Source organism: Neocloeon triangulifer, unplaced genomic scaffold (assembly GCF_031216515.1).
Source record: "Neocloeon triangulifer isolate White Clay Creek 2 clone unplaced genomic scaffold, ASM3121651v1 ptg000014l, whole genome shotgun sequence".
NCBI classification, from domain to species: domain Eukaryota; kingdom Metazoa; phylum Arthropoda; class Insecta; order Ephemeroptera; family Baetidae; genus Neocloeon; species Neocloeon triangulifer.
In genome coordinates this window covers 3,544,842-3,568,845 of record NW_026775556.1, presented here as the reverse complement: position 1 = coordinate 3,568,845, position 24,004 = coordinate 3,544,842, and the positions used below count along the sequence as shown (strand labels likewise).

Sequence of the window (24,004 nt, the reverse complement as noted above, 5' to 3'; positions counted from 1 at the left end):
ATTTGGAATCATCTAAATGATAATTATGTGAATTAAATAATTTTTTACTCGTGTAGTTTATTTGCCTTTATTGTTATGATACAATTGATCAAAAGTCAAGATATCTTCAGAGATAAATTAGCTCCAGACTTTAGTGATGGGTTTATTTTCAAGAGTTATATCCTTTGAAAATGCATTTTTAATAAACCATTCATATTCCTAGTGAGTAATGACTGCAAAGAAAGGAAATAGATTTTTAGTTGATTATAATTTTGGTCTTAAATTTTAAGCTGTACGTACCTCTTGTGGTGGCTATCACGGAGCCACTCTCGAAGAGGGGCAGCCACAATAGAGCCAAGCAAGATCTGTGTGGGATGATAAACCAGCAACGGCAGAGATATTTGAGATAAGTGCGCGTAGCCTCCAAATAAAATGCGCAACATTGGAATGCCTAAATAAAAATAAATAGTCAAGTAAAAGTAATTAAAATGAAATTGTGTTTTTGAAAACCTAAAGTTAGAGATTTGTGTGTGGAGCAGAATAAAATTGCAACAACGTCCGACGGAGAGAACCATCGGTGAAGTCTGCTGGTTATCGAGAAAACCAGAGACATGAGACCAACTTGTAGAAGCACAACTGCAGAGATAAATTTTTAGAGAAAATATGTTATTTTACTTAATGAAAAATACCAAATAGAATGGCAAACAAAATATCACTCGCGTCCATGTGTCCAGCGTCGTTGATGAAAGTGTCACAGAAGGTTGCATAAATAACCAGCAGCAGAGCCAGCTGACTGAGAAAGCCAAGCAAAGGCGAGTTTTTCTGGGCCCAGTTTCCAGCCGCCCTCCTGGAAATTTGGCCAAACAGTAATGGGAGCAGAACAGTCATGCCGAGCTGAATCACAGTCGAGACCAGAGGCACCAGAGTTGAGACCCCCAGCTGAAGGATCATTTTAGAAAATCAATAATTGTTAAATAAATTCAGGCTTACAAAATATAATAGAGTGAGAGGAGTAACGATGATTCCGAGAAAACTACCAAAGGCTGAGTTAAAAATTGCCGCAGCTTCGTTTCCTCCAACGGCTCGGGTCAGAATGACTGCAGAAGACACGGGTGGCGGCATGCAGCTTACAGTGACCAGTCTGTTAATTTTCAAAAAGGCAATATTAATACTAATACTTTTCTGATTACTTCAAATAAATATACCCTTTGACTATCCATTCATTGAGCCCAAGAGGCCTCAGGAAAAATACAAAAACTTGCACCAGCAGTGGAAATAAAAACAGAGTGAAGCACTGGATGAAGACGTGCAGCCGAACCTGACGAATTGCTAAGTAAAGCTGCTCACTTTTTAACGAAAGGCCGCTGATGAAAAAAATGCCTGCTACGCAAAAATACTTGACAGTGATCTCGGGGCGAAGTAATCCTGGGGGAAGAAATTTTCTGAAGCAAATCAACTTTTACAGAATTTTAATGTATAAGACTGACCTCCTCTAGAACCAATTGAAGGATCGATTTGTGCAAAAATAATGGCAAATAAAATTCCCACAAGCAGCCAATTCTCTTTCAGCTTTTCCTTCAGGTCAACCCTTTTTGACCTGCTTTTAAGTTTGACTCCCATTTTTTTTCTTATGCCCCTCTTTTGCTCAAAATCAAAGGCTGAGGCTCAAACAATTGCGTAGGTAAGACATTTTAAAATTGAATGTTTTAAACAATGGGGTGAGGGTAGAAGTGGACACGCAAAAATTTAAAATAAAAACTTTCAACAGCCTAGACCATCTGGAGGCTCGAGCTTTGTTTTTATAAAATTGCAGCCGGTCGAAATTGGGGCGGGGCTTGTTTTTTTTTTATAAGACCGCGCCCCCTTTTTCATCTGGTTGTTGTTTGTGCGTTAAGTTATCGAGTAAAAAAGGCCGACTGCTTAATTTTGCCCAACTCTTTGACTTAATTATAGGTAATTATATTAATTTTTTACAAAAATTATGTTTTTTTTATGAAATACATATTATTATGCATTAAAAAGTCAGAGGCTTTTATTTTTTCCATTTATTTTTTATTTTATTTTTGAATCTTACTTTTAAAATCTACAGATATGGCACAGCCGCCAATTAACACGGCCATCGACAGTCTGACGGCCGCCCTCAAGGGTAACATAATCCCCAACCAAGAGTACATCCTGCAGGGTAGTATTTTGGACGCTTCGGTGGAAGTTTTGCTTCACAGACTGCGAGGTCTCTGCGACAACGTCGATGCGGCACTTGAGACCTTCCATGACCACGAAATGTGCTTCAGCATTCGTAAGTTAAATGAAAAAATTTAGAGAGTAAAGCAGGAATAATAAAGTTTGAAATTAACTTCAGGTGGTCCCAACAACACACAACCCATTCAATTACGTGTTCGGAGATCTATTGACCAACCTATGATGCCGATGCAACTGAGATACATTGGCCAACCTGAGTTAGGTACTAATTTGAGTTTTAATAATTTAACTCAATGATTGCATATTGATGTTTAAAATTTAGGTGATAAGTCGCAGCCAACTGTTTTGAGGAGCAGCATTGATATCGGAACATCGAACACAGTTGTGGAATTTTTGACAGAATTGGGATGCAGGAAGGAATTTGAATACATTGCCAAGGGGTACATGTTTAGAAAAGGACGCATGAAAATCACTGTTTTTAAGGTGTGTTCATATTAATTAATTTTGAGGTCTTTGTTGAGAAAATTTGATTAAAGGTTTTCAAGATTGATGAAATGCGCAAGACTGGAGCGTTGGAGCCGATGTCGCAATCGTACCTTGTGGAGCTCAGTGTTTTGGCTCCGAGTGGGCAGAACGCCATTGCCGATGACATGCGATGTTTTGCTGAACAGCTGCGACCTTTGGTCCAGTTGGAGAAGATCGACTACAAGAGACTTGCGCATGGACCTTAACGTTGTATTAACTAAGATAATTATTTTAAATAATAAGGAAATATCATAAGTATCAAATAAGGGATTTATATGTTGAATAATGGTCTCAATGATTTAATGCAGATCATATTTTATTTTTTCAACGGCCTCCTCAATTAATATTTTATTTTTTAACTTCCACATCGCTTGCTGTTATGTCTGTTAAAACTTGGTCCAATTTCTGAACTCGAATTTATTTTTATTCCTGAACATTAAGTTTGAACATGTGTTGATGTACCCATGTTTATTTGTAAAGCACTTATAAGACTATTAAGGCCTTTACTAATACAGCACAAAAAATGGTCCATGCGGATATACATGAGGAAATTGCAATATTTAACAAATTTTTGACAACACTGATAAAAAAAAACAATTTTCCACTGGGAAATTGGGATATGCAAATTGAAAGCTTCTAATACCCACAGAATTTTTCAAGGAGTTGGAATGAAAGCACAATAAGATGCACTGATATGGCCACAATTACAATTTTTCAACAAGTTCTCTAAAATTAATACCAAGCGGCATGAACAGCTTGCGATCTTTTTTTTAATAGAAACCAATTCACTCGAAGGATCACATTGAGTTGCAAATCAACGAAAAAGTTGGAAAAAGTAATAAAAATTCTTATATGTATAATTTAAATAAAGCTTAAATTTTAACAATCACTGCGCCAGTCAACACAGAAACTTTGTCCTACGGGGTCAGTCGTACCGACTGGCGAGTTCTTCGGATTTGAAAACTTTGTTCGTGCCGAACATGCGCGGACTGCCGTGGTTGTTCTTCAGTGGGCTGGACAGTGCCAGGCTGAGGATGTGGGTCGGGCTGGAGCGTCGGCCGTCGCGAGGAGGCGGCGACGCCTGCAGGGGAGGTAGCCTGTGTTTGGGGGACACATTGGGCTGTGGCGTGCGCGCCCTCGTAGGGGAGGAGGTCAGGAAGCCTTGGCTGTGGAATTTGATTGAGCTGACGGAAGTTTTGTGACCGTTGCTAATCAGCGAGAGTCTCCGCAACTTGTTCGGGTCCAAAGATGAGTTGGACGTTCGTCTGTCCTCATAGGAGTCTACAAAATCAGGACCCTGCAAACAATATTCAAATTAGAATTTATTGATTTCAGGTGCCGCTTTTATATACCTAAGAACCTCAAGTTCAATTGAATTTTGTTCAACAACAAATGCATATTGCTCAATGGTCTAGGGGTGCTATGAGGTTGATTTGTTGACAATTTTAAATAATTTTATTTTGGCCAATTTTGAAGAAATTAAAAAAAAACGCGGGATGCAAAAGAAAATTTATTTTAAAAATTGTATTTTTGAGATGAAATACAATGCTTGAAAGCTTGATACTAAAATGGTAAATTTTAAAATAATTTGCCATAAAAGTTACTAATTTTCAGGCCAGCTAACGGACTTATAGCAGATAAAAGTAATTATTGAGAAAAATTTAAAGCAGGCTTAACCTCAAAAAAGAACTTTCAACTTGAAAGAAGATAGCCAGGAAAAACTTTTTTTACAAAAGGGGAGCTTTTCTGCTAACAAAAGAGCTGTGTGCTAGGAGGGTAGGATCGTATCTCCTCATTATAGCTGTAAAAGGATAGCGACTTAGCACGAACTTTCTATGAAGTTGATAGACTTAAAAGTATAAAAACTAATGGTAAGCGCTTGCTGTAGATGCTCCGCTTTGTATAGTGAATGTATATCAGTACTTTCTTGAGGAAAATCAACAAAAAGAGTCCTTTAAATAACTTTTCTAGATACATTTTACCATGAAGTGAAGAAATAAAAACAGAACATAGAAACCTCTGACCGGTTTTTATGATGAAAACATTTAATTCAAGTAACAAAGACTTGAAGTATGAGATATTGAAGAAATTTTAACTTCTATAAGATATGTTATTTATAGAAGGAGAAAATTGCAATATTAAACTTACACTTTCTATTTTTTCATCCAGCATCCTAAAAAAGTCTGTTTGGCTTTTAGAAACTTCCCTGTAACATCAAAATTAAAGGACTTCAACAATTTTTTAAGGAAATTTAATTATTCTCCAACCTATAAAAATATATAATGTAACGAATATTTATTTTGGAATATTGAGCATTTGTACGTAGGGAGAAAAAGATGAAATGGTAAATTGGAACATTTCAGGTAAAAAAATTTCAGAAGTTAAAAAAATTAAATAATAGCAGTTTTTAATAAAATTTATTCAGGAACTTTTAATTTTATTTGCTCAATAAATTTGGCAATACACAATTTAGAATTGATTTGTTTAGTGCAAAAGTAATTTAATGACTTCTTTTCATCATTTTGTGAAGTCAAGTGAATGTAAAACCCCCCTGGGGACTTTGACTGCGGCTCTAAGTTGCTCAAATACGCCAGCCTCTTTCGTCCCGCTTTTCTCGCTGACTAGAGCCCCCATAACCTTTCTCGCCCATTCCAGCCAGATTGAGCGAGTTAGGCAACCGAGCGTGCACCAGTGACGGGCGCATTGCCTACCCACTTGTAATGCAGCGGGAAAAGGCTCGCGAGTTAATTGAGTTTGAGCGGACGCAGCGAGGGTCACGCGCATTTTCTTACGCCATAGCCAGAAGGGGTCCCTGCGAGATCTGCCGAAAGCGGGCCACAGCCGCCGCTCGTCTCGCGCTCGCTGCCTCCGGGCTGTCCGAGTTGAAGTCGAGGGAAGCGTCTTCGATGGACAGGTTGTCCACGCTCTCTACCACCATATCATGCTGCTCTTTCTCTGTAAACACACGTTAAATTTATTTATAGTAAATAAGTTAAATGGGATGAATTAAATTTTACACATTCAAATTCAATTGTAGAAAGATTACGAATCAAAATAAATATTGTGAAGATATTTTAACTCCTTTGAAAGCTCTCTATTAAAAATAAATTTATTTAGGAATTCACACATTAAGGGAATCGTTGGTAATTTTCAAAATTTTACAGGAACTTCAGTTGCTCTATTTTCAGTTATCTCTGGACATGGACGCAGAACTTTGCTCACGTAGAGATAAAATGCCTAAGTTCTTATTGATTTCTTATAGGGATCTGCTCTGTACGACTTCCCATCAATTGCCTTCTGGCTGGAGGAGAAGAATTTTAATATCCTGTCGACATGCTAAAAACATTTCCGTGCAATAAAGCATTGTTTTTGTCAAAGCCAAAAGGTGGTGCAACATTTGCTCAAAACAAATTTTCCAAATAATCTTCACTGATATTTTATTTTATAATAAATTGCTTTTTAAGATTTTTATTTTATAAATAAACCAATAAAAGCATGTTTTGTACAGATTTTTTTCTCATTTTTCCTCTGCACTTTGTCAAACGAGTCTTTCTCACAGTGGAAAGATGCGTGTTTTGGTTTTCCATGACAGCAGTATTGGATTTTACACCTTATTTTCTCGTTGGAGTCGCTCTCCAATATCAATTTGTCAATGCGCGTAGCTACTTAATGAGAATCTTTCAGCTCGAGTCTGGTGGTGCGAGTGAATGAGACGATTTGGAAAGGTTGAGCTGCAGCGCGGGACCAAGAGAGCCTGATATTAGGGCTGCTGAGCACGGCTGGTTGGGCTGATATGGTTATGGGTGGGATCGATATGGCCAGCGAAAGAACACACACTGCAAGAGGGAGAGCGAAGAGGCTGGAACGCGTGAAATAATGATGCGGAACAATAATGGGCCGCGGAATTACAGGGGAGGACCAGGCGTGCAAAATGATATTTCCTCGCTCTATTAGAGTTAAGATTACCCTTTGCATGATTGAATGAAATAAAGATTTGTGGAATAGCGCCGCTAGCAAGTGTACTTTGGTGGGCAAGAGATGTAGGTGGTTCAGATTAAGCAACGAGAAATGTTAATGTGTTTATTTTGAATCGTTTTAATGAAATTAAAAGTATTGAGTAAGTAGTAAAATATTTGACAATTGAATTGGTTTTTTTTAATAAGATTGTTTTTCATAATTTAATTGTTACGATTTGTTAGTTGTTTCATAATGTTTTATGATATTTTGTAACCAAGCTGATGTCATGTGTTCAAATTTCACCTCTCATTTTTCATTTAATGTTATAGAAAAACATTTAACTTTTATATGCAGGAAAATTATGAAAGTATAATTATGTTAAAAATCTGCGATAAAAATGCGCACTTATTTTAATTCAATACTCTTTCAATTTAACGGAGTAAAAAAATATGAAGAAAAAATAAGTTTTCTTAATTATTTAACACTGCATACAACCAATTAGTCGAAAATAAATAGTTAGAATTGATTTGTTGTTCTTACTGCAAACCCTATTTTGTTATTTTTTTTTCTGTTTAGAAATACGAGTGTTTGCTGTAGCACATTTCTGTTCTTTCGGGAAAAACCTGTATCGATTTGGAAAATGACACTGCAGGAGTTGGAAATTGGCTCCACCTGTTATTTTTTCGGGCAAATGAAGGTCGAGCAGAGATGGCTCGCCTTTTTATCAGCGTTGCGTGCCGCGCTCCAGGAATACAAATGGTCCATTCGGCCGGTTCACAAGGCAACTAAGTGGCATGACGACTGCTTTCTCGTTTTAAACACCACCAACGTTCGTTGAATACATCCGAATTCCCCCTTTCGAGCTTTTCGTGTTTTTGCCTCTGTGTCGCCTTTTTCACAAAGGACAATTAAACAAAAACTTTCCGGGCAATTCGATCGCTCTGACTGCTGCCACACATCCAGACACGAAACGTGCCCAAGCGTTAAAGAGGCAATTTGGATGAGGCTGAGAGACGAGTGCTCCATTGAAGCATCCGGCGCTCGCAGATAAAAGCGCATAGCAGTTGATGGAGTGTGCCAAAACTTTTCAAATAGAAGAACCCTTATGCTCTCCATTCAGTCGGGGGCAACTTTTGGTGCAAACAATGCATTAAAACTCTCAAAACGTTTCCGCTCGATCTCTCGTCACCCAATTTTCCCGCGTAGAGCCAAAACCAGGCGCACAAATAAATCAAAGGGTTTTCAATCGGGTTCTTCTTGCGTCTGAACGCTTCTCTGAGCAAATAATTGAAGCTAATCTGGTCGAACATCATTTCACGAGGATTTCACCAGGATTAACAAAGTTCGCCGTGTAGTTCCGTCCCAACAACAAAACAACTCCCCAGGTGCAAATATAGAACACGAAAAGGAGACGTAAAAGCACTTTTGCAAGACCAGGACCTACTTTTAGAAGTTCTTTCAAGAAAAATATCCCGGAATAAACTACTTTCTGTTTTTTTGCCTTTTTGGTTGAAAACTTTGGGGTTGGATAATGGAAATACGTCAGACGCACAGAATAAGTGGCTAATTGAAATCACAGTCAGAGAGTGAAATACGATATGAACTGCAATTAAAAAACGAGATTTACTTCTCTGGTCTCGCGTGTAATTGCTCTCAGTGCCAGCAGAGCTTAATTCCGCTCTAACAATAAGAAAAACTAAATGGTTCAAACAAGGATATTCCTCTTTTGTTCTTCTCCGGCCGTCACTCATCGTGTGCTTTGAACCTTAGCCTTAATAAACTGGCAAAATGTTTCCCAAAAATTTTTTTTCTGGTGCAATTGAGTTTTTAGTATTCCACGAGGAGAATCATGGCCATTTTCACTAAACAACCAAGTGACATTTAAAAATTCTTATGCAAAAAGTGCAGTGTCAAATTAAAAAAAATCATAATATTAAAATAACACAAGATTATACTCAATGCACCACATTCCCTCCATAATTACAAAATTTCCAACTAATTTATTTATCTTTAATTATATCTGATATAACTACCAATGTATAGTTCAATGGAACTGTATGGAAATGTAATAAATTTGTAAGTATAAATAAAAAATTAATGATACTATTAAAGAAATAGAAAAAATACATTAAATAATATGCATTCAAATTTCTAAATTAAACTTTTTTTATAATTACATTTAATTTAAAATTAAATTTAACATAAATAAAATAAAAAAGTTTCACTTCAATTTTCTTTAATGTTGCATTAAAGTATAAAATACAAAGTTAAAAACAAAATTTAATATTTCATTATCGCCAAGCATATAAAATTTTACTATTAAAACTGATCAAATTTTTATATTATTAAATTTATGGATAATATATAGGGGCCGATATTGCCCGACGATACATTGATAAACAATATTAAAACTAAAATGACACATTTTAAGTGGTATCAAAATAACGTAATCGTTTTCGTGTTATTTTCGAGGCAAACCTCGTTTTCCGCAGCGTTTAGATATAATTCGCCTAGAGCTGAGAGTGAGAAACGCTGAAAGCCTCGTGATCGGTGACATTCGCTGCTTCTTTAAAGTTTCCTCCACCATGTTTCCCTCTCGCAAGATACTTTTTGGCGCAGAGATAGCTGTCACCAAAAACACTCCGGCCGCGGGGCATTCGCCTGGAACAGGCAGACGACTCTCACCAAAATCGAGTTTTCCACGCACGCCCTTTTATTCCTTAGTAAAATAAATAATATTTTTGCAAGCACGCGCAGGTACGAAAAGCGTGGCTCCTTTTGGGCGCAAGTTGAGCGGAATCATCGCAGCGGGACAAAAGATAAGTCTCGTGCGGTGTCCGCATTGTTTTCTCACTGCGCCCGTCCTTTTCCACCGAGAGCATTATCGTTCGTCAGCGGAGGAGCTTCAATGCGGGTGATGTGCGCGAATCGGCCCCGGCAAAACCGCAATCCCGCGGGTTGCTTGTTGCATCGATTCGCGCACACACATTCGAACGAGACAGATAAATAGTAGCGAGACCCTGACAGACAGGCGGTGAAGTTGCTCGCAGATTCGCCCATTGTTTGCATGAATTAATACATATTTGTCAGCCGAAAGAGGTTTGTGACGGAAGTCTGATATGACTTGGCGTTTGTCAACTGCAGCATTGAACAAATATTTACTTGTAAAATCAAATATGTCACAAAACATTCTGTGTAAATGATATAATCTAGTTAGTTAGTGGCAAAATGAAATTTAATATTGTGTAACAATTTTAACAGGAAATCTAACAATAAGGCTTCATAAACTGTGAAAGACGTTCGTTGCAAAGATGATTTTATTGAGGATTTTAAGTTTTCAGGAAGAGGGGAAGGACGCATTCTTTATGAAAAAATAACATTTCTTAATGTTTAATGTTATTGTTTTGACTGAAAAATAAATTTTAAACCAATTTTAACATTTCTTGTAATAATGTTATAATCAGTCGTTAGCATTGCGTTTGCTGACAAAACAGTTTAAAATTTCAATCGGCTAATTTGAAATTTTCATTTATAAACTTTTGTGCTCATTTTTTTAGTCTCATAAAAAGAGATAATGATAGCATAACACATTCTTTTTTCAACAAATTTAACAATGCTGCTTGCCAACTAGTAATCGTAATCGCCAAACCTTTTTCTTTTGGAAATAACGGGTAAATTCATAAAGTTTTGCAAATAGCCGCTGGAAAATAAAGCTACTAAAAAGAGAAAAACTATCAGTTTTTTCCAAAACTTTTCAATGGAAATTTTGTTTTACATTTATGCAATTTTAACCACATTGTTATCAAGCAGAATGCATATCTACAAAACTCTAACTTCCTTATCTCGTGAGATTGTTGTTTGGATAAGAATTTCAAGAAATATAATTATAATAACGACAATTGTATGCAGAGTTGAACAGAAACTCGATCAGAAAATCGTGAGAGGTTAATTTTTTCCCTCAAAGGGGAATAGTGAACTGTGATATTTTCCTTTCACCTTTGCTTTGATAGCGTTGCTTTTGCTTTGACACCAAACGCCCGAGTGTTCATAAAAATTATTCGCGAAAAACTTCAAAGAGAAAATCAGAAGAGAATACGTCCTCAGTGTCTGTTCGTCAAAATTACACAGAAATAAAATTACATTTTGAAATTTTTAAACTGATGAGAGCAATTCCATTACTCTGATTAACTCGGTAGTGCCATCAAGTCAACAACATGATTTTCCATCACATATTTCCCCACGAGCGAGAAAAGTTGGTTGGCGGTTTTTGAGCTTGTTGCTTTTTGTTTGTGAAAAGCGCTGACGCTGAATAATTCACGAGAGAGCCGGCGTAATTGCGACGCATTAAATTTGCAAAGCCATTACGCACGCAAACAATCAATGGCCGGCGGCGGCATCACGATGATGCGAGAAAACGGGACGCGTTCCCGGCCAACTCTGGCGCGCAAAATGCATCCTCGGAGGCTGTTCGCGGGTATCGACCGTCGTGGCTCGCCGAAATCTGATGCCGCCCGGCCCCAAGTCGCCCAAGGCTTGTCCGAGCCTCACACGCTCCAACCGCAAGTCTGGCAATTTCTAACCAACATATTATTTAAAAAGAAACCGCTTCCTTTCATAGAAAAATTGCCTAAGATTAAATTTCATTGAATTCTGAAGTATTTAAATAATAAATTGTTATATTATTAATATTATTGCAATGTTTCATTTCTACTTGATATTTTTTCTTTCTTTTTTAATAAATTTGTCGTCATTTTCTCATTTGCAAATTGAATATTATTTAATCATGAATGCTCCAGAATTTTTATTACGACCATTTGTGGATGTTGCTGGAGTGCCTGGAAATCAATCCCTATTCTGTGAAAGTGGCACACATTCCGTTCCATTTTATTTACTGAGAAAGTGCCCATATCAAAACATCTGGCTCTGCAACAACGGTTGACGGAATCGTCAAAACGCTCGGAACGCGAAAGCACTCTCTTTGAGTGCGTCAAACAGGCTGCTCGTCTCCATTTTGGGCAGTGCGACTCAAGTGTGTTTTCTATACTCAAATTTTAGCAAAAACACATAAGCATCTTTTGACACTTTGAGACGTGTTGAATAATTTAATTACTCCTATTTTGGTACTCGTTTGAAACGTACGCGCTTTTGATTGGGTAATTGATGGGAAGCTATAAGGAAATCAACGTTACACAAAGTATTAAATATTAAATTAAACTTTATTTTAATTTTTGTCAAAAATTATTTGATGAAGAGGTTTAATAAAAAAAAACCGTCAGAATTTTTTATAGACTGCAATTTTTTTCCATAAAATTCAGAACGTAGAATCCTACAGAAATCATATCATAAAAATATCTTATCTTTTATCATATGTTAGAAAAAATTATAATATTATTTACAATTAAAAACTGGAAAATATTCGAAATTCGTTGGCTTTTAACAAATTCCCCAACTATATGGTAAATTACACAATATCGTCTGAAACCCATTTTAATTTTAATAATATTAATCAATTTATATCAAAGCGAGTACAGGAAGGGCAGGATAACAATGCTGGCTTGGGTATTTCATTAAAAATTTAATCTTCAAAAAACTTCCACACGTTCAAAACGCTGAAAAGACTTTGTATTAGCAAGCAAAAAATATTGGATAAAAATAAATATCGCAGTGCGATACTTTTTTTTTATTTGCTTTATTGCAGGCGGCATTCTCGATTGTAAAAACAAAACTGCGACTTGGATTAAATGTGGCCTAGACCGCTCAAAGGTTTCTCCACTGCCCCCGACGTCGTTGGCAATAAAAGCGAATGGGCCGTTTAATAATTTATTCAGTGGTTTTCGCTCGGGCGTCGGCGCTCGTCCGTTTTTATTTGTCGCGTCTCGCGTGTGTGTCGCGCTTTGGCACATACGCGACACCAGCCCATCATCCCCAATTACCATTGCCTGTCAACCACCCTCTCTGGCTGCCAGTCTTGTTTGGTCGTCGTCGTTGTTGTCGTCGTCGTTCGAGATCGATATTTGCACGCGAAACCCCAACCGTATTCCCATCCTCGACCTTGCCGCCTCCGTTTTCCCTTTTCCGGCCGCTGATAGCCTGTTGACTGCTCCCGAGCGCGGCGTGTTTGTGGCGAAGAGGGCCACTTAGGCACGCCAATTAGCGCACACTTTCATTCAATTGCGAAACGTCTTTTTGCAATAATATGGAAAAGTTTGCGAGATTTTTCATGTTTTTCACCTTTCAAGCATTGTCAAAAGTTTCTATCATGAGTTTGGTTGACAAAGTTTAGTTTTTTGATAACAAGATGAACATTAATAACAAAGAAATAAACGAGAGCAAACCGCATAAACGTAGACAATTAAATAATAGTAAAACAGAACTATAAAGAAATTCTGCCACACGAAATGGGTTTAATTAATTTTTATTTGTTCACAACGAATTCTTCCAAGAAGCCAAGAAAACACCTTACTCTGCAGGTACTGTTGGTCCGCGGTACTGTTGACCTACAACCCTGCAGGATACCTTGCTATGCATTGCATAGAAAAAGTTGTAGAAGTGCTAAGAGACCCAACTAATAATTAAAATTTTCTCTTCGTTGATTATAACTATTTTTTTTTTACAATTTAGTTTTTGTTTTCTAGTTAGAAGTGAAGCGTAACTTGTGAAAATTTTTAAATTATTAATATTTTTCTTTAGAACAACTTATTGCCAATGCATCGCTCACTGAAAAACTAAAATTAAATAATGTTATTCAAATTTAATTGTGTAAAGCACTATTGAAAAAAATCTTGCACAAAGAACTTTTTATTATTATTTTGATTACACTAGGAAAGATTGAAATTAATAGGTCAACTTAGCCTTCCATATTATACATATGAATAAAAAATAGTTTTAAATTTATACTGCTATTAAAAATTGAGGAATTTCCAGTTTTTTCCATTTAGCCACAAGGGAGCAGTAGCAATGAACGTTGCGTGAACACAAGCTCTCTTTGATATAACATTCAATTTTCCGTGTCACCGCCCTCACGACCATTGTGCTGCTCTCGCGTAAATAATAATTGAATTCCGCGTGTTTCTCCTTGCGCCGTCGGAGACAAAAGCAGGCTTAAAGGACTCTTATCTAATTTGTTCTGTTGGCCGTGCAGCTTTTTGCGCTGGGAAAACAAGGCGAAAGAAAAAGGAACAGAAAGGACGCGACCTGATTGCGTTAAATTAAACGGGGGAAAAAGATTGCCGCTCCTCGGTTGGGTAAATAACGCAAAAGATCTCAAATTAATATTTCTCTTCCTTTTTCTTCTCCAAAACGAAAATATATGCTACGTTGACTCGAAAGTGTGTTCAAAACTTTGCGAGCCGGGCGTGTGTAAGCAAAATTAATTAGGTTTGAGTTTTTCAAAGAGATGAGAAGTTTTTGGTTGCTCTCATCGTGCCAAAGTTGTGAAGAAGATGAGGGAGTAACGGAATTGCGAAAATTTATGGAAATTAATTAAGCAAATTAATTCAGTTTTGTTCTTATTATGTCAAAAATTTACTGAGAAGCTGCTGAGAAGGAAGTGCAAATCAAGCACTCAAAAGTTTGTTTTACAAGTACTATTTGGTATAATTATACAATCTGATAAATTGTAAAACAGTGGTGCTAAATTTAAAAAAAAAATACAAAACTAAAATATATGTTTGTTCGAGAAAAATTTGTTTCAAAATTTCAGCAGAACCCAACTTCAAAATTGTATGTTCTTAATCTTAATTAATTGAAAACGAAATTATCGTGGACTCTGAATTTTTATTCTTGAAATGGTAAAAGAACGTTTTTATTAAATTTGAAAATAAAGTATAAATTGTAAGATTGTAAGGGAAACAATCCCCCTAATATTCCAGAAAAGACCCATACTTTTAGCCTAAAAGTTTTAGGGATGGCCGGATTTAAGTTATTTCACAAAATGGAAGAATCTGCATTTTTTTTTATATATTTCAATTTAAATCAGACCATTTTAATGAGAAGTTTATTTTATAAAACGTAAAAATAGAATGTCTTATTCATGTATTGCTGTTATTTTTTGTTTCTATTTCTTACTTTCACTACAAGCAACGTGTCTTCGGAGGCACGTGAGCCACAGACCTTGAGTGGAAGAGTGGGTAAAAAGAATGGGAAAATGGTTTATCACACAAAATACGAAGCCATTGCATGACCAGAGTTTGTCAAATATTATTAATCCGAGTGACCTGACGGTGGCGTAAAAAGGCAACTGCTAATGCCACTGCAGGCAACACGTTACTCGCACAAAATAAGGGGCAGAGAGAAATTTAACGTGTGTGCGAAGCCGTGGTCGTTTGTCAGGCAGGCCCTCATCAAGCACGTTGTTTGTGCACCAAAGCGTGCTCCTTCATATATAATTTGCATGGTGTGCATTGCGAATACACTCGCTTGAAATTGCGACGTCTTATTTTTAGAGCTTCGAAAATAAATACATTCGCATGCAACACAAGAAGCCTTTCAGATTCACAAGCTGCCGAGTTGAGAAATTCCGGAGTGAGATTTCAGGGCAAGCCAAATTATTTATTTAGGTAAAAAATAGTTTTCAAATATTAGCGAAATTCAACTTCTTCAAGTTTTGACACAAAAATAAAGAATTTTATCTGAATAAAAAATTAAACTTAAGATTAATGTTAAATTAATTTCAAATTTATTCTTTTCTGAAGTTAATCATAACAAATTCTTCAGACTAAAATGCTAGGTGGGAAATAATCTACTTCAATGGATTAAAAAAATCTCCATTTAATTAGTAATTTATCTAAATTGAACAGTTTTTTTTAACTGAAAGAAAGAACAAAGAGCTCAAATAGATTAAAATTTATTGGTAATTGGACGCATTCATTGAAGTGGAAATTGCTCATCCTATGAGAGATTAAAATTGGTTGCAGTCGGTGTTTTTCAGCCGAGTGACAACTTGGGTGGAAGAGGTCGATTATGACCCCTCATGGCCGCGCGCCCCGCGTACACGGCAATCGCATTTCAACCATGCTAATAGGATGAAAATGACTTAACACCTCGTCCGCATTGAAGCTCTGCCTTTTTTGCGCCGCCGAACGAACGAGATTAAACGACGGGCGAAACCAATTCTGGTGCCACGCCGACTGAACTCGCGAGACGAAGTATCTAATTTTATCAGGGGAGCGCAAGAGCAAGCCGCTTTTCGCACAGCACGCACCGACATGCAAAAATAAAAATTGATCGAGCTGGTGTGTTTATTTGGTCATTGACCCTTGCGTGACACAAAAAAACAATTAATTTAAAATAAAAATGTGGATTTAAGAGAATTGCTATTAAGGATATTTAAAAAAAAAAATGTTTTTAGCTTCTTCAAAATCGGCAATATTTCTATCCTATTCTTCTTGGAAAAGAAAATCTTTGATCCTGTTTACATTTAAGCTCAGAAACAATAATAATAATAATACTTTTAACTTTTCTGGGAGAGCCCTTAGTAAAGATAAAAGACCTCAAATTAGATTTTGGCTGCATCTCAAAATTTTTAATGAGACCAGTGTGGACAGCTGATGCAAACATTTTAATTTATTTGCTATATTTTTTTTCTAAAAAATCAGATCCGAACTTAAAATTTGTTTATTAAAACACATTTTAGAGACGAAAAATTTGTAATTCAAATTTCGGCTCCTAATTTTGTTTCCCTATAAAAATAAATTCAAAAATTTCAAATCAAAGTAGAACTTAATGACACGATTCATACGATTCTTGATAGTAACAAATTTGATGGCATTATTAGTTAGGAAAGTTTCTTAAGCGGAAGCCATTTTTGTATTGTTAATATATGGGTTCTTTGACTTATTTTACCACTATGGAATTCAGTTTCAGTTTAAAGATTATTTTTCAAAAGAAAAAAAAACCTTTTTCAACAATTCCAATAAAAACAAAGAAAATTTAAATTTGCGCACTGGCATGAAATTTTTAAGAGTATTTGTGAAATTTGTATCGGCTGCTTCATCTTATGATAACGAGGCCAATTCCACAAGATTGGCCTGTCCCTTTACAAATATTATATGCATGAAGTTCCCTCCTGATCTGAAATTCATAATGCCCGCGAATTGACTTTCAAATCAGCCTCATCGATCCTGGTGGAGAACACTTGCTCACTTCTTTACGAGAGAAAGGGGCGCAATTAATTCAGCGCACATGCATTATTTGCATGCAAACGGACAACTTCGTTCTGACGGCGTATATGAAAAGGGGAATGAATGTGTGCGAAGGTCGGCCTAACACGGAAAATAAGGCCAGAGGACGAATGCAAATCTATCGCCTGTTGGAATATACATAGGGCTCGTTTTTTATCGCGCGCGCGCCGGCCGGTACATAAATTTGTCTCGCCCTTATTAGACTTGTAGATTGGCTGAAAGTATATCGAACAGATTGGAAATATTATCAATTGGATGTTGACATAATTGCAATTTATTTCATAAAATGTCGCGTGAAATTGAGTCATGTGCGCTCTTTGTCGCGGTCGTCCCGACAGATAAGGCCGTAAATCCTTTTCCTGCATTTTTGCCATTAATGGAGAGAGCTGAATAAACACAAAAGATTTTTATCAAACATGATTACTTTTTGTTTGCACTGCCAGGCTGTTGGGTAATTTCGCGATTTATTACGCAGTACAGTTTTAGCTTTTTTCAATTCATTGCCACCATCACTATAAAGTAAAAATGGAAGAATAGGAAGAATATATACTCAAAAAAGGTAAGAGCTGTGACAGCTCTAGTGTAACGTTATGAGAAATTTTTTATTGTGGTGGCTGCTCTATTGTAGAGCAATCACCGCTCCAAGTTAGGGCGGCTACAGGCCTATATTTCTTTGGGTGTAGGTATATGGTATAAAAGTAAATTGAGAGATCCAGTCCTAGCAAACAGCTGAGTGCAAGCCTTGTGATAAACCTTGCTTTAAATACAATTTTTAAGTATAATTATTTTGATTATAATGTAAATTATAGACTTCATTGTATTTTTTTTTTAACTCTTAATTGATCACAACATACTTTTTTGTTTGTACCGTTTTGCATGAAATTTACTCATTTTCATCATATTGAAATAAAATAATTTTGATTCTCAAACTCATTTTCAGATTTTAACAAAAATAAAATATAGCTGTCAGACTTTTAAAAGCAATCTCCTCCCTTTCACTTGCAGAAACGCATTTCACTCTCGGAAAGATGGATATCTGCGTTTGCCGACATCTGAGCAAGGAACCGCACCTCTACCACTCGCCCGGAACCGTTTCCTTCCTCACCCCTGGCAAAACCGAAAGAGGTACTAGATGTATATATAGTCCCCATACAAAATGCACAATGGTCGATTTGAAATCGGAGTAACAGCAATTCCACCCTCTTGGACCGATAATCGATGACGCAGAGGAATTTTAAATTGCTTTCACCACAATCACCTCCACTCTGAAAAATATTCCTTTGATATACAATGCAGAGAGCCCAAGTGCGTTTGCCAACAACACACAAAACACACACCACCGGTCGATAGCCACTCACTAATGATTTTGAATCGCTAAAATATGTGCAAAATACACAAAACGTTGAAAACGTTTTGCACAATGCTTTTAGATTTGCCTTTAAATTTGCCAGGGTTTCTGATTTTAATGAATTCAAAGTTCTGGATTTATTAATTGAAACTATAGAAAGATTTACTTACTTTTATTTTCAATTTGTACTAAAAATATGCAGGAGTAGTATTTATATGATGTCAAACTGAAACCGATGTAAAAAAAAAAAAAAAATTAAATTTTCATGTTAAGCGGGTTGCGTATTACGCAAAAGGCACAAAAATTCTCTCTCTGTCTCTCGCTCGTCAAAGAAAATTACGCCGCTTGTTTACTTTGCAGCGGTGGCAGCAGGCAGGGTCACTACTCCACTATGTAACAGGTGTGTCGCTCGCTTTCATTGCGGAATTATGACCGACGTGTGCGCGGAATTGATTACTGCTAATGAACTTTCTGCACATTTGAACTCGCGCTGCGAAATCAAATTTGCTCCACGCCGGCATATCGAGAGATGATTCAATCCAAGGAGGGTAGTTAATTAAGATTGCGACGCGTAATCCAATAAAGTACGCACGGTGCAGTGAGAATAGACGATATTTCATTACAGCTAAGCGCAGTGGATTTATATCTGCTCATAATAAGATGGAAGGAACATTACTCACTTTATCATTTGATCGTGAAATATATATGATCAGAAGGAGAATTTAAAATTTCATTATCCAGAATTATCGACCTTTATTTATTGCTGTTATTCACCTGGTTAGTCAACATCCTGCCATGCTCTTTTCGGAGCTAATTGGCAGGATAAGTCTATCAAGCATAGCTAAAAATAATTATGTATTTTACGGTATCTTAACCTACAAATATTAAAAAATAAAAAATATTATAATGTAGTTTTATTTTTTGTTTTCATTTAGTTAAATTATTTTCTTGACCAAACTTCAAAGTTGTTTATAGTTTAAAAAATTAATTTTTTATTTATTTCAGAATACTATTTTTACTTTTTAACTCCTTATAATTTTTTTTAAGGAATGAAATGAAATATTTTATTTAGGGTTTCCATGAGCTAACAATAAGCATCACAACGAAAAAAAGTAGCTTTAGCGAGTGTGCCAGAAAGTGCCGTTTTAGCATAAAAGTAATATTTAGAATATTTAGATCAAATTTTTATTAAATTGTTTATTTTGTAATTTTCAAATTTTGAATCCTTCATCCTAATCATCATAAATTAATATATTTTTTAGTGAATCAAAAAATGTAATGCAGGAAATCAAAATAAACGCTAGTTGAATAATAGCTTAATTCTTTCGTCTTGTTAAAAGTAAAACAAATAACCAATTTTTGTGTAATAGTAACATAAGATTAAATTTGGGGCACACAATCGTCAACTGACAATGAGCAATATTTTTAAGCCTTTTTGGAGCATGTCGGCGAGTTCTTCAGCACCTCGTCTGATCGCATTCGATGGAGGCAAACCTATAAATAGAGCAGCGCGCCGTTCGAGAGTATGCACACAGGAGCCATAATGGAGGCATATCAACGTGTGTGCACGGCGCTGTGTGCAATTTCATTAATTACGATCCGCGTGTCCACAGGGACCCGTTGAATGCACCGATCAAGCAATATTAAATTGCATTTAGTCGAGATGGAGGCGTCAAATTAGATGCTGGGCTAAAAGGGTTGCGACGCTTCTTGTTCGATTTGACGTCACGCAGAGCTTTTTGGCTACTTCGCAACTCATCTGAAAAATTAAATAAAAGAGGCAGAAGAAGTTTCTTAGCTGCGGTGACGTCTGCAAGCGATTCAGATTACCCGAAGTGTTTTTTAGCCGCGCGGATTTGACGTTCTTAGAGGCGGAGAAACTCTATTATGCGATTTAATCTTATCAGCACGACTTGACGGGAAGTTCCCGCCTGAGACGGATAAGTTCTTTTCATTACTTATTTTAGAAATTATATAATTTTAAATAACAAAAATATTGTAAAAATTTGTACTAATATATCAAGAAGAATAATTATATGACTAAATTTTGTTTAATCATGAAATTATAGTAAGATCAACTCATTTTGTTTGAATATTACATTAAATTTTTAATAGGTTTTATTAATGCATTATGATTATAATTATTTTGACATTTTAAAACCGCATTAATTCTATATATGGTTTTCATTTCAATTTAATATCTGTTCTATACATATTTTAATAAATTTCTTGTAACAATTAACAAATGTCAAATCAATAACTTGTCTGCTTAAAACTTAGCAATTTCAATTTCAATTTCAATTTGTTTTATTCTCTACATAACAAGTCAAAATAAAATACAAAAAAATTTTTAGGCAATTCATAAAATTACATTTGTAGAGAATCGGCAGCCAATCCTGGTGAACAAGTCACTAAAGCTCGTAGGTCAAGATTGGGAACCTTGAACTACTCGCCGAACTGGGGCGGTAAATAAAATGTAAAATTGACGTTTTTATTATTTTCGTGTGTGTGCAAGTTAACAATAAAAATTGTTCTGTTTAAAAAAATTTAATTTACTTACTTGTAGTAGCAAAATAAAATTTAATAATTTAAAATATTTTATAATTATATTTAAAATAATAAGGTAAAATAGATTGAATACATCGAATATATTATAAAATATTAAAGAATAAGATGAAAAATTTAAACAATAAATTATTTATTTACAGTTTTTTAATGTGTCACACATCACACTTTAATGTTTTCTATTTAGCCTTAACAAAATTATAAATAGACAATGTTTAACACTTTCTAATCATATCATAAATATTAGTATTGTTTGTTGCTTTTATAATTTTTATTTTCTAGCTGTTTCTAGTGAGAAGTCGCAAAAGTTGTAAGAAATTCGTTCGTCACTGTGACCTGTTTGCGAGTCAAGAATGCTTTTTTGTTTTAAGTGAAAAGACTTCGAAATGCGTGTTTAACTTTTAATGTGTGGCGAGTGCCAAGGGGCAGCGAATTTTAAATAATCTCAACTTGATACAACAACCTTTAGTGCGTCTCTGTTTTGACGCCAGCGGCTGCGTTTCGGGTCATCTGCCGGCGCCGCCATTCACAATGAGAAAGAAAGGAACAAAGTTTGCCTCAACTTTCAGTCGCTCGCTGGCCAAACCAACAACTATAAGTTCGCTCATTATTCCAAGAGTGTTCTGCTCGAAGCGTGATTGGCACTTAATTGTTTGAATCGCGTAATCTACAGCCTTATAGGCGAAGTTTGAATTCGCGGCCGGGAAAAAAATAAGTGGAGTCTTTTATCATTTTCCCCTGAGTAAGTTGTACTGATAAAACTTGGAGGAAAAGGAAAAAAACTTTTTATTGCAGACATATACGGTGGAATCTCATGGTCGCTATATATAACATAACGTTATTGATTGAAATATTAAAATACCAGCTTTGCGAACGATTAATTAACCATGTAAGTTTTAAAAAAGAAAATTATTTTGTTTACGAACTAGTCAAAAAAGTATTGAAATATGTAAAATAAAAAATAATATTTGTCAAAAGAAATAATCAAAACTCTTAAAATGTTGTCAGCAAATATATTTGAAAATTCCCTACAGCACATTTCTATTTCTACTCTCAGTTTCCATAATCGTTTCTTATAATCATAGAACAATAATTAAATACTTTATTTAATGTACTTAATCGTTTTAAATAATTTAATTAGATTATTTGAATTTTTAATACACCATTTATATTAAAATAATTCCGGCTCTTGCAATAATTTCCCTTGAAGAAAAATCCCGTACCGCGTCATTTCAGAAAGTCCAACATAAAAATTGCACATTTTGCGGGCTCACCACAATCGAAGATTTGCGGAAGCTACGAGTGACGTCACAAGGTGCTCACAGTCTGCTTTTGCAGACTGACAAGAGTGCACGTGCTTTGGGAAGCGCGTGTTCCTAGAAATGTATGTTGAGTAATATCAATGTGAGCTTGCGACTATAATAATATTATAACCCGACAAATATTCTTGCACTGCTGCGGATGTGACGTGAAAATCAGTGGGTTTACCACACATGTACGATTTTACAAAAGGCCATTTCAAGAACGAGAATTATTTCTGTATTTTCTGATCAATTTGACTCGTTTGAAACTACTGAACTACATAAATTGAATTTGAAACCTCAATTTTAGCTCGTATCATTTTTTTTTATAAATTGTTTAAAAAAGTTTATTGATAATTATGTCCTTTTCGTTTGGAAAAGGAAATGTAAATATGTAAAGTTAAAAATTACAATAAAAAAAGCTGAAGGCAAAATTAACTCACTCTTTTTCTTCTTTTTGGAAGAGCTGGTGGACTGGAAAATCTGCAGTCTGCTTCTGCCGCAACCCATGTCTAGCCGAGCGGAAGCACAAACAAGTTCATGCCACTACACCTGCGAATGTAGCCTGGACACTATGGCACGTCCTGACCGACGGACAGCATTTCACCGGACGACCAGCAGTTGCTGGCAATCAATCCTTTTGGCGCGCGTCATGCCACCACTTTGGGGACCGGAGGCGGTGGAGGCGGTCGGACTGCCGCGTCTTGAGTGCCGGCCGCTTTTCTACTCGCTCAAGTCCGCGCAGCTGGGGTTTTTAGTAATTCGAGTGCGCAAGTCCCGCCGCCGCCGCTACTGTGTCGCTCTCGCAATAATTTCGCACACACCCCTAGCTGCCTGCGTTTCGCGAAAAGCGAAAAGCGGGCGGGCAAGATAGGAAGAAGCAGCAGCTTCTGTCCCCGAGTTGAATTAGCAGCAGCGGTTTCTCGCTTCTGCGTCGCTCCCTCGATCTCTCAAGATTCATTCAGGGGCGCATCTTGAATACATTTTTACACAAAATCTTAAATGTTATGTTATTTTTCATGAAAATAAATAAATAAAATAAAAAATTGTAATATATTATTGGGGATGTTTAAACTTATGTATAATATATATAATTTATCATTTAAAATTATTAAAATATTATTAATTTATTTTTTAAATTAATTTATTAGTTTTTTTATTACTTTTTTTTTAATTTTTAGGAATTATATGAAACAAACTATAAATCCTTGATAACTTATTGAAAATCAATAATGAGGCTAGATACGTAATAAATAATGTGTAATTGTGAGCAAAAGTAATTAATAGTACAATTGAAAAATTGCTCTATTAATGCGTGATAGTGGCAAATGAATATTATATATATATAAAAAAAAAATGTAATCGCAGGTGTGAACTTGAAACAATGTTAATCAATATTTATTATGAATTAAGCATACGTCTATGTACAGCATACAAAATTGTTTCAAAAAATAAATATTTGTATTGAGGATATTGAGATAAATATGAAAAACTGCCTATCTGCATATTTAATTTTGTTTAATTCTCCAAAATAAATGGTATACTAAATTTTATATAATTACATGTAATATTAACTATATTATTAATTTTTATTGATCGCTCCAATTGGGTACCATTTAGGCAATTTATATAATCATTGTTTTAGTTGTAATCCATTCTTTCAGAATTATTTTTCTTGCCTCATAATTATATTCTCAACGGAAATAGACACAAAACAAATGAAGTTTCGTTTGTCGCTTGGGAATAACGTCTGCCCCTGCTCTTTCTTGCCTAATTGCTGGCAGCAACTAATTTTTATCACTGAGCTCGTCTCTTTTCTCTACAGCGAGTTCCCTCAATAACTCTTCGTTTTCTTGCTCCGTAAATCTCTTGATGCAATCAAGCGCTTTTCTCTGAAGCAGGCGGCGTGTTTTTCTGCAGCTCTCTTACTTAATTGATTCCCACACCCT

At 35.7% G+C, this 24,004-nt stretch overlaps 3 protein-coding genes across 3 annotated transcripts; 1 reads left to right on the top strand and 2 right to left on the bottom strand.

The window, feature by feature from the left end:
• Positions 1-48: 48 nt before the first annotated feature.
• LOC132200890 (sodium/bile acid cotransporter 7-like) lies at positions 49-1,804 on the bottom strand. Its single transcript, XM_059626663.1, has 7 exons — positions 1,467-1,804; positions 1,185-1,404; positions 970-1,120; positions 669-918; positions 490-615; positions 280-430; positions 49-212 (listed from the first exon to the last, which is right to left on the bottom strand). The coding sequence occupies exons 1-7, from the start codon at positions 1,597-1,599 to the stop codon at positions 191-193; spliced, it is 1,053 nt and encodes a 350-aa protein (XP_059482646.1). The 5' UTR covers positions 1,600-1,804; the 3' UTR covers positions 49-190.
• A 13-nt stretch (positions 1,805-1,817) lies between these two features.
• Positions 1,818-3,520, top strand: LOC132200891 (mediator of RNA polymerase II transcription subunit 18). Its single transcript, XM_059626664.1, has 5 exons — positions 1,818-1,932; positions 2,069-2,275; positions 2,339-2,440; positions 2,501-2,661; positions 2,715-3,520. Exons 2-5 carry the CDS (start codon positions 2,071-2,073, stop codon positions 2,907-2,909), a joined length of 663 nt encoding a protein of 220 aa, XP_059482647.1. The 5' UTR covers positions 1,818-1,932; positions 2,069-2,070; the 3' UTR covers positions 2,910-3,520.
• On the bottom strand, positions 2,713-22,794 carry LOC132200892 (uncharacterized). The gene is made up of 4 exons (XM_059626665.1): positions 22,499-22,794; positions 5,496-5,658; positions 4,852-4,909; positions 2,713-4,000 (listed from the first exon to the last, which is right to left on the bottom strand). Exons 1-4 carry the CDS (start codon positions 22,563-22,565, stop codon positions 3,629-3,631), a joined length of 660 nt encoding a protein of 219 aa, XP_059482648.1. The 5' UTR covers positions 22,566-22,794; the 3' UTR covers positions 2,713-3,628.
• Positions 22,795-24,004: the final 1,210 nt, after the last annotated feature.